This window comes from Mustela erminea, chromosome 9 (assembly GCF_009829155.1).
Source record: "Mustela erminea isolate mMusErm1 chromosome 9, mMusErm1.Pri, whole genome shotgun sequence".
NCBI classification, from domain to species: Eukaryota; Metazoa; Chordata; class Mammalia; order Carnivora; family Mustelidae; genus Mustela; species Mustela erminea.
In genome coordinates this window covers 8,889,719-8,903,673 of record NC_045622.1, presented here as the reverse complement: position 1 = coordinate 8,903,673, position 13,955 = coordinate 8,889,719, and the positions used below count along the sequence as shown (strand labels likewise).

The 13,955-nt window shown below is 40.1% G+C and overlaps 1 protein-coding gene across 10 annotated transcripts in view; it reads right to left on the bottom strand.

Annotated features, from left to right (window-relative positions):
* The window catches only part of BCO2 (beta-carotene oxygenase 2), a 117,765-nt gene that overhangs the window by 19,006 nt on the left and 84,804 nt on the right, over positions 1 to 13,955 (bottom strand). For all 10 annotated transcript variants that reach the window (XM_032357340.1, XM_032357339.1, XM_032357344.1 and 7 more), the window contains one exon: positions 11,836 to 12,040. In XM_032357340.1, coding sequence (XP_032213231.1) covers positions 11,836 to 12,040 — 205 coding nt within the window. The remainder of the gene's footprint in view (positions 1 to 11,835; positions 12,041 to 13,955) is intronic.

The following is a 13,955-nucleotide window of genomic DNA, read 5'->3' as shown; positions in this document are numbered from 1 at the left end:
GGAGTCCCACATCGGGCTTTCTACTCAGCGGGGAGCCTGCCTCCCTCTCTCTCTGCCTGCCTCTCTTCCTACTTGTGATCTCTCTCTCTGTCAAATAAATAAATAAAATCTTTAAAAAAAAAATTCACACTTAGAAGGTTAAAAAAAACCTCCGAATTGGTGATATCTAAGATAATTCTGATTTTTACCCTATAGCCAAGAGAATAATGTGCAAGGATATGGAATATTTGACATTTTCTCAATTCAAATGGGTCCTACGCTTTTAGAAATAGTTATCTTCATATCTTATATTTTCCCTTTAAAATTCTTCAATTTATCAGAATTATGCTAAAGTAATCAAGATGACTGTCCTTACGAGATAATCATTTTTGTACATATGGTTACAGTAGAAATGATCTACTGAAATGCCAGAATATCAAAAAACTACAGGGAAAAGTTGGCGACTTTGCTTTTTAAAGGGTTACACATCATACAGTCTTTTCACTCATGTGCCTGACAGACTTCAGCACAGATAAGCAAGGCTAACAACACTGCATTAAGGCAATGGTCCCGAAAGCCGGGAATCAGAGATATTCATATATACCCCTGTTTATAGCACCATTATTTACAATAACCAAAAAATAAGCAATCCAGTGTCCATAAAAAAGGAAGGAAATTCTGTCACATGTTACAAGAGAAGAATTTTGAGGACATTTTTATAAATGAAATAATCCAGTCTCTCTCTCTCTCTCTCTCTCTCTCTCTCTCTCACACACACACACACACACACACACAAAGGTATAGTTTTGGTTTTGCAGGAAGAAAAAGTTCTAAAGATCTTTTTAACTATGTGAATAAACTTAACACTGATCTTTACCCCTAAAAATGGCTAAGATGGAAAATTTTATGTTATATGGTTTTTTTAAAAGATTTTATTTATATATGGGGGGGGGCACAGCATGAGTGGTGTGAGGAGCAGAGGGAGAGAAAGAAGCAGGCTACGCTGAACACAGAGCCCAAAGCAGGGCTCGGTTCCAGGGCCCTGAGATCATGACCTGAACCAAAACCAGATGCTTAACTGACTGAAAAAAACTGTTATGCTTTTATCACAATAAAAAAAGTGCAGGAAATAAAGTATATTCCAAAAATAAAAGACTTATTACCCAGTGATTTGAGATGCCATCTTTATTACTGACCTAATTTCCATTCATTCTTGGGTTTCTTCCATGGATTTCTATTCTATTTCACTTATTTACTCATGCACTGAATAATGTGTTAATCATTGATGCTTTATAGTATTCTTTTTAAGATTTATGTATTTATTTGAGAGAGAGAAAGAGAGAGAGCGTGAACAGGAGGGGCAGTGGGAGAGCGAGATCTCAAGCAGGCTCCGTGCTGGGCATGGAGCCCAATGCAAGACTTGATCTCATTACCCTGAGATCATGACCTGAGCTGAAATCAAGAGTCAGGTACGTACCTGATTGTGCCACCCAGGCACCTTATAGTATATTTTAATGTCTGGAAGGGCTATTTCCTTCAGGAAAAATCTTTTTTAGTGTTTTCTTGACCATTCTTGCGTATTTATTTTTCTATGTAAACTTTATATTGATTTGTCTAACTTCCTGTAAAAACTTGTTACAATTCTTATTAAGATTGTATTAAATTTTAAAATTACTTAGGAAGTTCTGATTTCTTTCTGTTGTTGAATTATCCTACTCAAGAACACAGGATGACTTTTCATTTGTTTAATCATGTCTTTCAGGAGTGTTTTAAAGTTTGCACACTTCTTGTTCAGTTCCTAAATATTTAATCTTCTTTGTTGCTACTGTAAAGGGTTTTTTCCACCATTATGTTCCCTAACTGGTTATTGTTGGTGTATATGAAGGCTATTGATTTTGGTAGGTTAATTTTACACCCTATTACCTTACCTTTTATTGTCTGAGTTAGTCATGTCATTGATTCTGTGTGGTTTTCCAGGTTTACTAAGATATCATCTGCAAACCAAGATAGTTTTACTCTACTAATCCTTGTGCCTCTAATCAATCCCTTTAGTCTAACTGTATGGTTACATCTGGTTGAAAAGCAGTGGAACAGTGGTTATTTTCTGCTTGTTCCTGTATTAAAGAAAATACTTATAGTCTTTCCTAATATTACTGGTTTTAAGACTAAGATGAAAATACATTATGTGTATAGATATACATACACCTACATAAAAACACAACATGTGTGTATATATATATATATATACACACACACATGTACACACATATTTTATATATATACATCATATATACATGTTATATATACATACATTTATGTGTGTATACACATACATATATACTTATATGTGCATAAGTGTGTGTGTATGTGTATATATATATAAAATCATGTTAAGAAAGTATCCATCAAGTCCTATTTCCTTGAATATTTTCAGGAAGAATGGATGTTGAATTCTGACAAAAGTTTTGTCACCATTTATGGAGATAATCCTATGATTATTTATTCTAAACCCTACTAATATGGTATATGGTATTAATGGATTTCCAAATAATGCACTTACTTTGACTTATAGTGAATTATATTTTTACATAGGGTTGGATTCTATTTGTTAATAAAATATTTATTTGTCTTATATCAGCACTGTATATATTTTTTCATGGGTATTTATAAACATTATGAATAAGTAATAGTTTTCTGTACTGTATCATGTGGAGATAGTCAATATTATACCTGTTTCATAAAAAGAAGTGAAAAGTTTCCCTTCGTTTTCAACTCTCTTTAATAATGTATAGAGCACAGGGACTATTTAATATTGGAAGGCTTGGTAGCATTTCTCTGTAAAGAAATCTGGGCCTGATGCTTTTTTTGAGAGATGGATACTTACTAAGTATCTCTTTTTCCTCTATGGAAATTGCTCTGTTCACACCTGCTATCTCTATCAATTGGTTATCTTTGTTTTCCCAGGAAACCATGCATTTCACAAAGCTCTCAAATGTATTTGCTGGAAGGCCTAAAGTGTCCTGTAGATTTTTGTCTGTTTCGATGATTTCCTTTCCCCTGCCATTTCTTATTTTGTACCTTTGTGCTTCTTCCCTTTTTCTTCTTGACTGTGTTAGCTAGTGGTTTCTCTATTTGGGTTTTTTTTTTTTTTTTTTTTCCAAAAAACACTAAAAAGAAAGTAATTTCAATAATTGTTGCTGTTCTAATCTAAATACCTCTAAAACCACAAAACACAGTCACAAACATGATACTCCAGGTGTAATAGCAGACACTCAGTTTCTTCATTTAAGAAACTTCATGTTCTTTTCTTTTTTTTTGGTTACCACCTAATATTGTTGGCTCACAGAGTTGTCAACCAAAACCCCTAAGTGATTTTTAACACATTTTGCTGTTAAACCACATTACTTTCATCCTTGTGCGTGTAGAATTTCTCTTCCTCTACATATACCTTTAATGATCTTCAACTTGTTAGATTCCATCTCATAAGATCCTTCTAGGCCCTATAATTTCAGGTATTCATTTACTCAAACCAACCAACTTTTCTTGAGCCCCTACTATTCTGCTGGCTTGTGCCAAGACCAGTGCTTACAGGCACATAACTGTGTCATAAAGTTGTTCTCTGAGACAACAGACAAACATTAAAAAATACTATCCGTGCACAGAAGGAGCAACAGGATGGAAGGGTGTGGGGATCAGGGAAGGGTCTAGAGGAAAGGAGACATTTGTCTGGTTCCCTAAGGATGTCTGCCAGTTGGAGAAGGGAAAAAGGCATCCTAGGGAGAGGTGGTGAAGAAAGAAAGAAAGAAAAGAAAGAAGGAGGGAAAAGGAGAGAAAGACAGAGAAAGAAGTAAACAGAGAAAGGAAGCGAGGGAGGGAGGGAAGGAAGGGAATGAAGGAACGAGAAGAGAGGGAGGGAAAGAAAAGAAAAAACAAAACAAAACAAAGAAGGAGGAAGGAAGGAAGGCAAGGAGGGAGGAAGGGAGGGAGGGAAGAGTGAGCAGTGAAGGCGTATGGTATCCAGGAGGAACAGCAGCGACAAATCCGCGCGTGGGCAGAGCCTTCAGTGGCCGGTGATGATGGTGGAGAAATAGGTCAGCACAAGACCTATCCGCACTTAAGACTTAAAGCTCAAAGACCTTCAATGGCAATGTGTGGCGTTTTGAAACAGGAGGGTACAACAGTGAGACCTGCATCCTAGAAAGGTCACTCTGGACACACAGTAGAACACGGGATAGAACGAGGAGCATTCAGATTCAGAGAACCAATGAGGAGACCAGGCAATAATTCAGGTGAGAGATTATAAGGACCTGAACTGAAGCGGTATAATTAGAGAAGGACAAATTCCAGAAACAAGGCAGGTGGCTGATGGGATAAAAGCAGTGACAAAGGGGCGCCTGGGTGGCTCAGTGGGTTAAGCCGCTGCCTTCAGCTCAGGTCATGATCTCAGGGTCCTGGGATCGAGTCCCACATCGGGCTCTCTGCTCAGTGGGGAGCCTACTTCCTCCTCTCTCTCTCTCTGCCTGCCTCTCTGACTACTTGTGATTTCTCTCTGTCAAATAAATAAATAAAATCTTTAAAAAAAAAAAAAAAAGCAGTGACAAAAAGAGAAGAAACAAAAAGCTGTATCTGAGGGAAAGACTTGCTTTCACTGAGATAGAGAATATGTGAAGAGCACATAGTTCAGTTTTTTTTTTTTAATATTTTATTTATTTGAGAGGCAAAGAGTGACAATGAAAGAGAGAGAGCATGAGAGGAGAGAGGTCAGCGGGAGAAGCAGACTTCCTGCTGAGCAGGGAGTCTGATGTGGACTCAAACCCGGGACTCCAGGATCATGACCTAAGCCGAAGGCAGTCGCTTAACCAACTGAGCTACCCAGGCGCCCCCCACATAGTTCAGTTTTGAAGAGTCTGAGCTATCAGACTCTTTACTCTTTACACTAGAGTGAAGAAGTTCTATAGCCATTTGGCAAAATACAGGGGCTAGAGCACAAAAGATGGGGGCTGGGTGGGAGAGGCCTGTTTGAGGGTATCTGTGGGTAACAGGTATAGGCCAGGTGCAAATAAGACAGTAACTACCATCTACTGAGTGCTTACTACCTGCACCCATTGCACACACATACACACTGATCCTGTAAGGAACTACTATTCCCATTTTATAGATGTGGAAACCAAGTTTTGAGAGCAAAAACATGCCCAGGGTCACAGGGCTGGTTAAGAGGTAGGAAAGGGATTTGAATTCAGTGCTGAGCCCCAAATCCTGGGATCTTACAACACCCCCAAAAAGTAAGGTGAACTAAAAAAGTAATTTGGCAGAAAAGGGAGTTGGGAGAGAGGTCACTGAAGGAAAAGAAGAAAATAATGTCCTGACTGCCAATTCGTTTTTTTTTTTTTAAGATTTTATTTATTTATTTGACAGACAGAGATCACAAGCAGGCAGAGAGGCAAGCAGAGAGAAAGGGGGAAGCAGGCTCCCCGCTGAGCAGAGACCCCCCCCCCCGATGCGGGGCTCAATCCCAGGACCCTGAGATCATGACCTGAGCTGAAGGCAGAGGCTCTAACCCACTGAGCCACCCAGGTGCCCCTTGACTGCCAATTCTTGTCAGCCATTGAATGAGGCAGTTTTTATGCATTATCTCCTTTAATTCTCATACCCAATCATTAAATCTGTATTATTAGCCACATTTCTTATGGAAAAACTTGCTGAAGACCACAGCATTGATAAATGGCAAAAAAAAAAAAAAAAGGGATTTGAATCCACTCCATCTTAGTCTAAACATAATGAGATCAGCAAAAACTAAAATTATTGGGGCACCTGGCCAGCTCAGTCAGGAGAGCATGCAACTCTTGATCTCAGGGATGTGAGCACAGAGATTCCTTAAAAAGTAAATAAATAAATAATTTAAAAATAATTAGAATAGGCGATCGGATGGATAGAAAAAGAATCAGGAGAAAGTTTGGGAATCCGAGGATGACAGAATTTTAAGACGAGTGGTTGGTAAAGTCAAACTGTCAAAAAGTCAGGCTAAGGACTGGAAAGCCCATTTCATTTAATAATTAACAGGTTTTGGTGACCTTTTTGAGAACAGATACTGTAGAGTGATGGATTAAAAGTCAGAGGGCAGCTAACCCAGAAGACACCAGGAAGCAGGTAAACAGAGGCAGTGAGAGGAGGATGGATATTAGCTGGAGGGGAAGGTGAAACAGGGAGCCAGGGTTTTCTAGGAAGAGAGGCCATCTGGAGGCCAAGATGAGGGGTAGGTGAGAGAGACAGACACAGGGGAGGGTGTGAATGATGTGGCAAGTTTCAGAGGAGAAGACGAGGGCCACTTCCTCCTCTGCTCATGAGGAGGCAGGAGAAGGCACTTTTTTTTTTTTTAAAGATTTGATTTATTTATTTGACGGAGAGATGGCGAGAGAGGGAGCACAAGCAGGCAGAGCAGGAGAGGGAAAAGCAGGCTTCCTGCTGAGCAGGAGCCCAACCAGGCGCCACTGAAGTTCCTTTTGTGGAGAAGTTTGGAGGTGGGGAAAAGGTGCAAGTGAACTAAGGTCAGCTGCTCCTCGGTGAGTCACATACAGAAACTACACCAGGTGGAACTGTCATACAAAGAAAACTTTATCTGTAGCAGACAAGGAGAGCAATTTCCAAAGCTGCAACTCCCTGAGCAAGGGAGGATGTGTTCTTTTTACTTAGGGTTAGGATGAGTATTTAGAAAGAGGAGCCCGGGCGCCTGGGTGGCTCAGTCGTTAAGGGTCTGCCTTGCACTCAGGTCATGATCCCGGGATCCTCAGGTGGAGCCCTGCATCAGGCTCCCTGCGCAATGGGAAACCTACTTCTCCCTCTTCTCCCTCTCCCACTCCCCCTGCTTGTGTTCCCTCTCTCCCTGTCAAATAAATAAAAATCTTAAAAAAAAAAAAAAAGAAAAGAAAAGAAAGAAAGAAAGAGAGAAAGAAAGAGAAAGAAAAGAAAAGAAAGAAAGAAAAGAGGAGCCCTGCCATGGTGGGGGGGGCGGGGCATAAGTTCACACATGCACCTTAAGGTGATGTGCCTAGACATGTGTTGTGCTCTTCCCTGGGCAGAGATTTTAGCGCTATAATGAGGTGAAGGTAACTCTCAGTCATTCCCTGGGTCACTCCATGCATGGTCCATCTGTGCAGGCAGGAGTCAGGGGTTAAACTCAAACTGGTCTGGGCAGTCTGGGCGGTTATTGCTCCAGGGGTAGAGTTTCGGTTTATACCCATGGGGTCTTGTCTGAGTTAAGAGATAAACTGGAAAGAAGGGCTCCAGGAACAATGGGGGATAAAGACCAGAGGGTATAAGCAGAACAGTAAAGGTCAAGTCCTGGGATCTAATTGCTAACCACGGCAGTGGCAAGGAGGCCACATCCAACTGCCCCTCTTCACTAATGAAGTCGTCCGGCATGCCTATTGACAATGAGAGGGATAAACAGATGATGGAGGCTTTGGGAAAGGATACTCTAGGGACACTGCGGGATGCTGGAAGTACAGGAAAAGCTAAATAAATAAATGGGCCCTGGCGACACCAAGGACTCAGCCAGGGCTGTAAACCATATTTTTTCACTTGATCCACGAGCGAGGTTGCAGGTCTCCTCTGGAACTGTGGGGCAGGGAAGCAGGGATGGGCTCATGCAGGACCAGCAGCGGTCGGAGGGGGCCAGGGATCCCAGGGCGCAGGAGGCGGGGAAGGCGGTGGGAGCGCTGATAAACTGAAAGCACAGAGAAGACACAGGAAGGGAGAGCCTGAAGAGGCTGGAAGTAAGTTTGATGGAATGGAGGAGTGAGGACATGGGGGTTTTGAGCAGAGAGCAGAGTCTCAGAGTTCAGGATGTCAAGGGCTGGATGACTCTGTGGCATAAGTTCCAGAATGTGGCCTTGCTGTAGTGGCACAGAGGGGCAGTCACCACAGAGAGGATGGGAGGCTAGACCACCTTCTTTACGGATCCTAAAGTCAGTCTGGGAGAGCTGTAAGTATTAAAATGGTGAGGACAGGGGTGCCTGGATGGCTCAGTCATTAAATGTCTGCCTTCGGCTCAGGTGGTGATCTCAGGGTCCTGGGACTGAGCCACGCATCAGGCTCCCTGCTCAGCAGGAGCCCTGTTTCTTCCTCTCCCACTCCCCCTATTTGTCTTCCCTCTCTCGTTGTCTCTCTGTCAAGTAAATAAAATCTTTAAAATAAAATAAAATAAAACAAAACAAAATAAAATGCTGAGGACAGTTCCTATTCTACTCAGATTATGTCATTTAAAAAACAGATAAACACGCAATCATTGATATCATGGATGAAATCACTGATAAAATATTTTTGATTGAAGAAGGGCCTTTGTCATGTTGCTGCTCTGTCTGCAGGAGACAGAGACTCCTGAATGGCATCACAGTAGGGACCAGAGACTCAGGACAGAGTGGGGCTACTCTCATTCGCAGGTTGCGGTGCCCTGGCTTTAGGACCCCACCCACCCAAGAAGTCTGATCTTGGGAGTCCAGCACTAAACCAGACCCCCTCTTTGACCTGAAGACACCTGTACCTCACACCCAAGGGAATGGCCAGACCCTGTTGCTGCTGTAAATGCCTACTGCTGGCTCAGAAGAAACGGATTTAAAGTACAAAGCAGACATTCACGGGGACCAGCCACAACACCACTTCCCCCACGAAGATGTTTATCTTTAAAGAGGCCTGTAGTGCAAGCCTAGGCCCTCAGTAGCTCTGCTGCTTGGTTTTAAAATTTACTAGAGCTACTTCAGCAGCAGATGAAAGACCTTATGCTTTTGCAAGAGGCTGTTACTCTCTCAGGGCTGGATGGGTAGTTTCATTTTTCTCTTCCTCCTCTCCCTTTTTTGCCTTACAATCTTTTTTCAAATTATAACTTGCATCGAATACAGATACCTAAGTAGAAAAAAGCACAACTATGCTGATTAGGGCCAGGGGGATCTATAGGCCAGCTTATTCACCTTCTTTTTCTCTGCCTCCAAACCACCTTCCCATTCAGCCATTAAAAATTAAAAATGATGGTCATTCAGATTTCATAGCAACATGGATTAAAAGGCTTATGATAGTGTGAAAGTTTTTTAAATCAGAGCAAAAAGAAAATCAGTTAATATCCAAAACATAAAGAAAGTGTACAACTCAGCAGAAGAAAAAAAAAAACAAACAAAAAAACACCAGTCTGGGGCACCTGGGTGGCTCAGTCAGTTAAGCTTCTGCCTTTGGCTCAGGTCATGATCCCAGGGTCCTGGGATCAAATCCCACACCTGGCTCCTTGCTCAGCGGGGAGCCTACTCTCCCTCTGCATGCCATTCCCTCTTCTGTGCTCTCATTCCCTATCTCCCTATCAAATAAATAAATAAAATCTTTTAAAAATAAAAAATAAAATAAACTCTAATTGAAAAATGGGCAGAAGATCTGAATAGACATTTTCCCAAAGAAGACCTCCAGATGTCTAAGAGGCACATGAAAAGGTGTTCAACGTCACTAATCACGATGGAAATGCAAATCAAAACCATAATGAGATAGCACCTCACAGTTAGATAGGATGGGTGGTATCAGAGAAATGAAAAATAGCAAAAGGTGGTGAGGATGTTGAGAAAAGGGAACTCTCATGCACTGTCAGTGGGAATGCAAATTGGTACAGCCACGTGGAAAACAGTATTGGAGGTTCCTCAAAAAATTAAAAACAGAATTATCACATGATCCATTAATTCTACTTCTGGGTATTTATCTGAAGAAAAGAGAAACACTAACTCCAAAAGCATTTAATCTCATTTATATACCGAATCTTCAAAAAAACAAAACAAAACCAAACAAAAAACAAAAAAGCCCAAGTTCACAGATACACAGAACAGACTGGTGGTTGCAAAATATGGGAGGAGGGGAGGGTAAGGGTAGCTGAAATGTGTGAAAGACATCAAAAGGTACAAATATAAAAGTAATGGGAATGTAATATACAGCATGGTGACTATAGTCAATAATACTATATTGCATATTTGAAAGTTATTAAGAGAATAAATCTTAAAAGTCCTCATCACAAGAAAAAATTTTTTTAACTACCTAGTTAACACCTAGACTTAACACCTAGTTAAGTCTAGGTGTTAACTAGACTTACTATGGTAACCATTTCACAACACGTAAAAACATCAAATCATTATGTTGTAGACCTGAAACTAATATAATGTTATGTCAATTATACTTAAATTTTAAAACTCTACATACAATATGATTGTAATTATTTAAAACCAATCTATAAAATGGGGCAAAGACTAGCAGGAAATACACCAAAGTGCTAACAGAGGATGTGGTCCACATTTCCCTCTGCTCTGTTCTGTATTTCAGAAAGTTTTATACAAGAAAAAACTTCTAAAATGGGAAAAAGTTTTAATATTCAAAAGTGTTTAAAACAAAGATGATTCCTTTCCTACATAGGGGTTTCTTTACATCACTTCATGTCCCTAACTAAATGTACAGAGAAATAATATACTTAAGAATTATTGGTGTTTTCATTTATTTACATGTATTTATTGAGAGCTATTTAAGAGCAGGTCACCCCCTGGATATTAGGGATTTAGAGTGAACAGGAAAAATTCTCTGCTTACATGGAACTTATATTCTACTGGAGGAACATGGTCAATAAACAAACAAATACTAGGCATTTGATAGTGCTATGCAGAGAATTAAAAGAGGTAATACCACTTTTTTTTTAAGATTTTATTTATTTGATGGGACGCCTGGGTGGCTCAGTTGGTTGGACGACTGCCTTCGGCTCAGGTCATGATCCCGGAGTCCCGGGATCGAGTCCCACATCAGGCTCCCAGCTGCATGGGGAGTCTGCTTCTCCCTCTGACCTTCTTCTCGCTCATGCTCTCTCTCACTGTCTCTCTCTCTCAAATAAATAAATAAAATCTTTAAAAAAAAAAAAGATTTTATTTATTTGACAGACAGAGATCACAAGTAGGCAGAGAGGCAGGCAGAGAGAGAGGTGGAGACAGGCTCCCCGAGGAGCAGAGAGCCTGATGCGGGGCTCGATCCCAGGACCCTGGGATCACGACCCGATCCGAAGGCAGAGGCCTAACCCACTGAGCCACCCAGGCTCCCGAGGTAATACCATTTTTTAAAAACATTTTATTTATTTATTTGAGAGAGAGAGCACACAAGCAAAGGGAGGAGTAGAGGGAGGGGGACAAACAGACTCTGAGCTGAGTGCCAAGCCCATCAGTGGGCTCGGTCTCAGGATCCTGAAATAATGGCCTGAGCCGACACCAAGAAACCAGGACTCAAGATGCTCAATTGACTGAGCCATGCAGGTGCCTCAACATGTACTATAATTAATAATAGCATTTTTAGATTTGGGGATCAAGGGCGGCTCAAAGGACGTGAGACTCGAGCTGATATCTGAATGACAAGAATCAGACTTGGGAAGACAGACGAGAGCCGATGCCAAGACCCTGAGCGAAAACAAATGTGTCCAGTTTGAGGAACAGCAAGAGCCATCGTGGCTGGGGAGCACTGGGTAGGGGAGGTGTGTGAGGTGAAGACATTGCTTCTTCCTTCAGGAACCTGTGGTGAAACAGGGCTCAGTAGCCATACAGACCGTTCCTGACACTTCCCTTTTGGCACAAGCCCACAGAGGATGACAAATCCATAATATTCTGCAAAGCAGAAAAGTCAGGACTTTTTTTCCCCCCAGAATTAAGTCTCTATTTTTTTTTTCCTGTAAACTACATTTTTTTTCACTTGTAATCAAAGGGACTCGTAACAATGTTAGCCTTAGAGAGAAAACAGATTTAATGCCTATTCCACAGAACCAGTCATGCTAAAAAATCGAAATCGTTCTCCAAAATCAAGACTTACTTGTCCTTCCCAAACTCGAATTTCCCAGGCCCAATTCGAAGTAGACTGCCACTGAGCCACTTGGGAAAATGTCCTCGGACTTGAGCAGAGACCACCTGTGGCGTCTCCTCCACCGTGGTTAGCAGTGGTGCAATACACGGAAGCCCCTCTCGCTTACCGACCGCTGCCTTTTTCTGATCGGTACCCTCCATGTATCTTTTCAAAACTGTGAAGAGGAAATCAAGAGCACAGAAAAAATTGTATAAGATATCTGTTTCTCCATACACAATACTCTTACCTACTGGTAAGGGAAAAGTAAACCCAACACCAAATATAGCCTCCAAATTCCTCTCCTTCCTCATTCTCAAACTGTCACCTCTCTGGTTCTCCATTTTTGAACTACAACAATCCCCTTTTTTTGTATTCTTGCTGTATAAATCTGCCTAAGAATTAACTCAGGAATGTATTATTATCATTTCTCCTGGTTGAACAATGCTCCTCTTTTCAAAAGACTGAATCTACGTATTAACCTTAGATGTGCTAAAAGCAACCTCATTGTAATGATAAAAAATGACCACTGTTCATCACTATCCTAATTATGTTAACGAGAATGGGATGCCAAAGATTTCACAGCAACTTATATGAGAATTTAGTAGGATGTAATTCAATTTCTTCCATTTTAATGACATATGCATGAACTTGCATGGCATTTTCAGAAAGGTGTCATGAACTGAATTATGCAGTAATACCTGGTCTGAAATTACCTTAAGTTCAAAAAACCACAGGAAGAAAAAAATCATTATTATATAAGAAGCTGAAAATTATCCTTTTTATTTCATATTTATTTGGTGTTCACAAGGCAGTGTTGCCTAACACAGAGGGGTGGTCAGATATGAAGTTAATTAATGCTTTATTTATTTCATAAAATCTTAATGGTAATATTGAGTCTAAACTAGAAAAACTAACACAGAGAGAGACACTATTCCTCTGAAGAAGTGAGATATGCATTACTTTAGCAAAATATTTTACAATGTTATATTTATTATCTCAATTCTTTCAAATCTTTATAAAATTCAGTTTAGAGTACATGATTCCTTCTACTTTCCTATATATAACAATTCAGTCAAACCCAAATATTTCCTGCTTTCCCAAATAAAATTGACTAATCTATCCCTAAGGAATGCTACTATTGTTCAAATTCTATCTTAAATGCTACCTCCTTTATGAGGAAATGTAGTGTAATATTTAATAACAGAACTGTCCCTGATTCTGCCGGGGGCCAAACTGCTTGGTTTCAAATCCTGATCTGCCATTTTTCAAATAAATAGCCTTGAGCAAGGCAACCTCTCTGGGCTCTGTTTCCTCCTTTCTGAGGTGAGGATAAAAATAATTCTTATTATTTCTAAGGTTATAAATAACAAATAGGTTATGTAAGGTTTTTAGAACATAGTAAATGCTCAAAAATGTTAGCTATCATTATTTACATAGCTTTTAATGATCAACAAGATGTAGTATCATCTTCCTTCAAATTATTTATTCAGGGATAAAAAGTATTCAAACCTGATGTAAATGACCATATAGAAAGACCGTTTATACTGTAATCAGTGTCTAGTTTGAGCACGGTTTCTCTAAGTACGGTCTAAGGACTACTTGGAACAAAAATACGTGGTATTACTGTTAAAATGCAGATTTATGGACTCCACCTTGGACCTAATCAGAATTTTGGGGGTAAAGCAAGCAAGCATTCTTAGGCATATGAAAATTTGAGAACCACAATATTAGGGGTATAAAGAGGATGCTTCGAAACCCTTATCTTACTACTTTTATTTATATTATGCATATTCATCTCACTCTCCTTTTACATTAAAATAAATACCCTGAGGTCAGTTATTTTAGTCTTCTCACTTTAGTAGAATTAAATTGAATACCCTGATTGGACATTTGTCTGAACAGAGATTCATGAATTTAAAACACATTTTAGAAAAAACTTACATGTCTATATGTACCGTACTTCATAGCATGTTATTAGCAGTTTTTTATATATTCTTCAAAATTTCCACGGTACTTGATATTGTGATCTATACCTCCTTAAACCCCTTTCTATTCTTGGTTCCTGAAAACACTGCACTTGTCTAACTTCC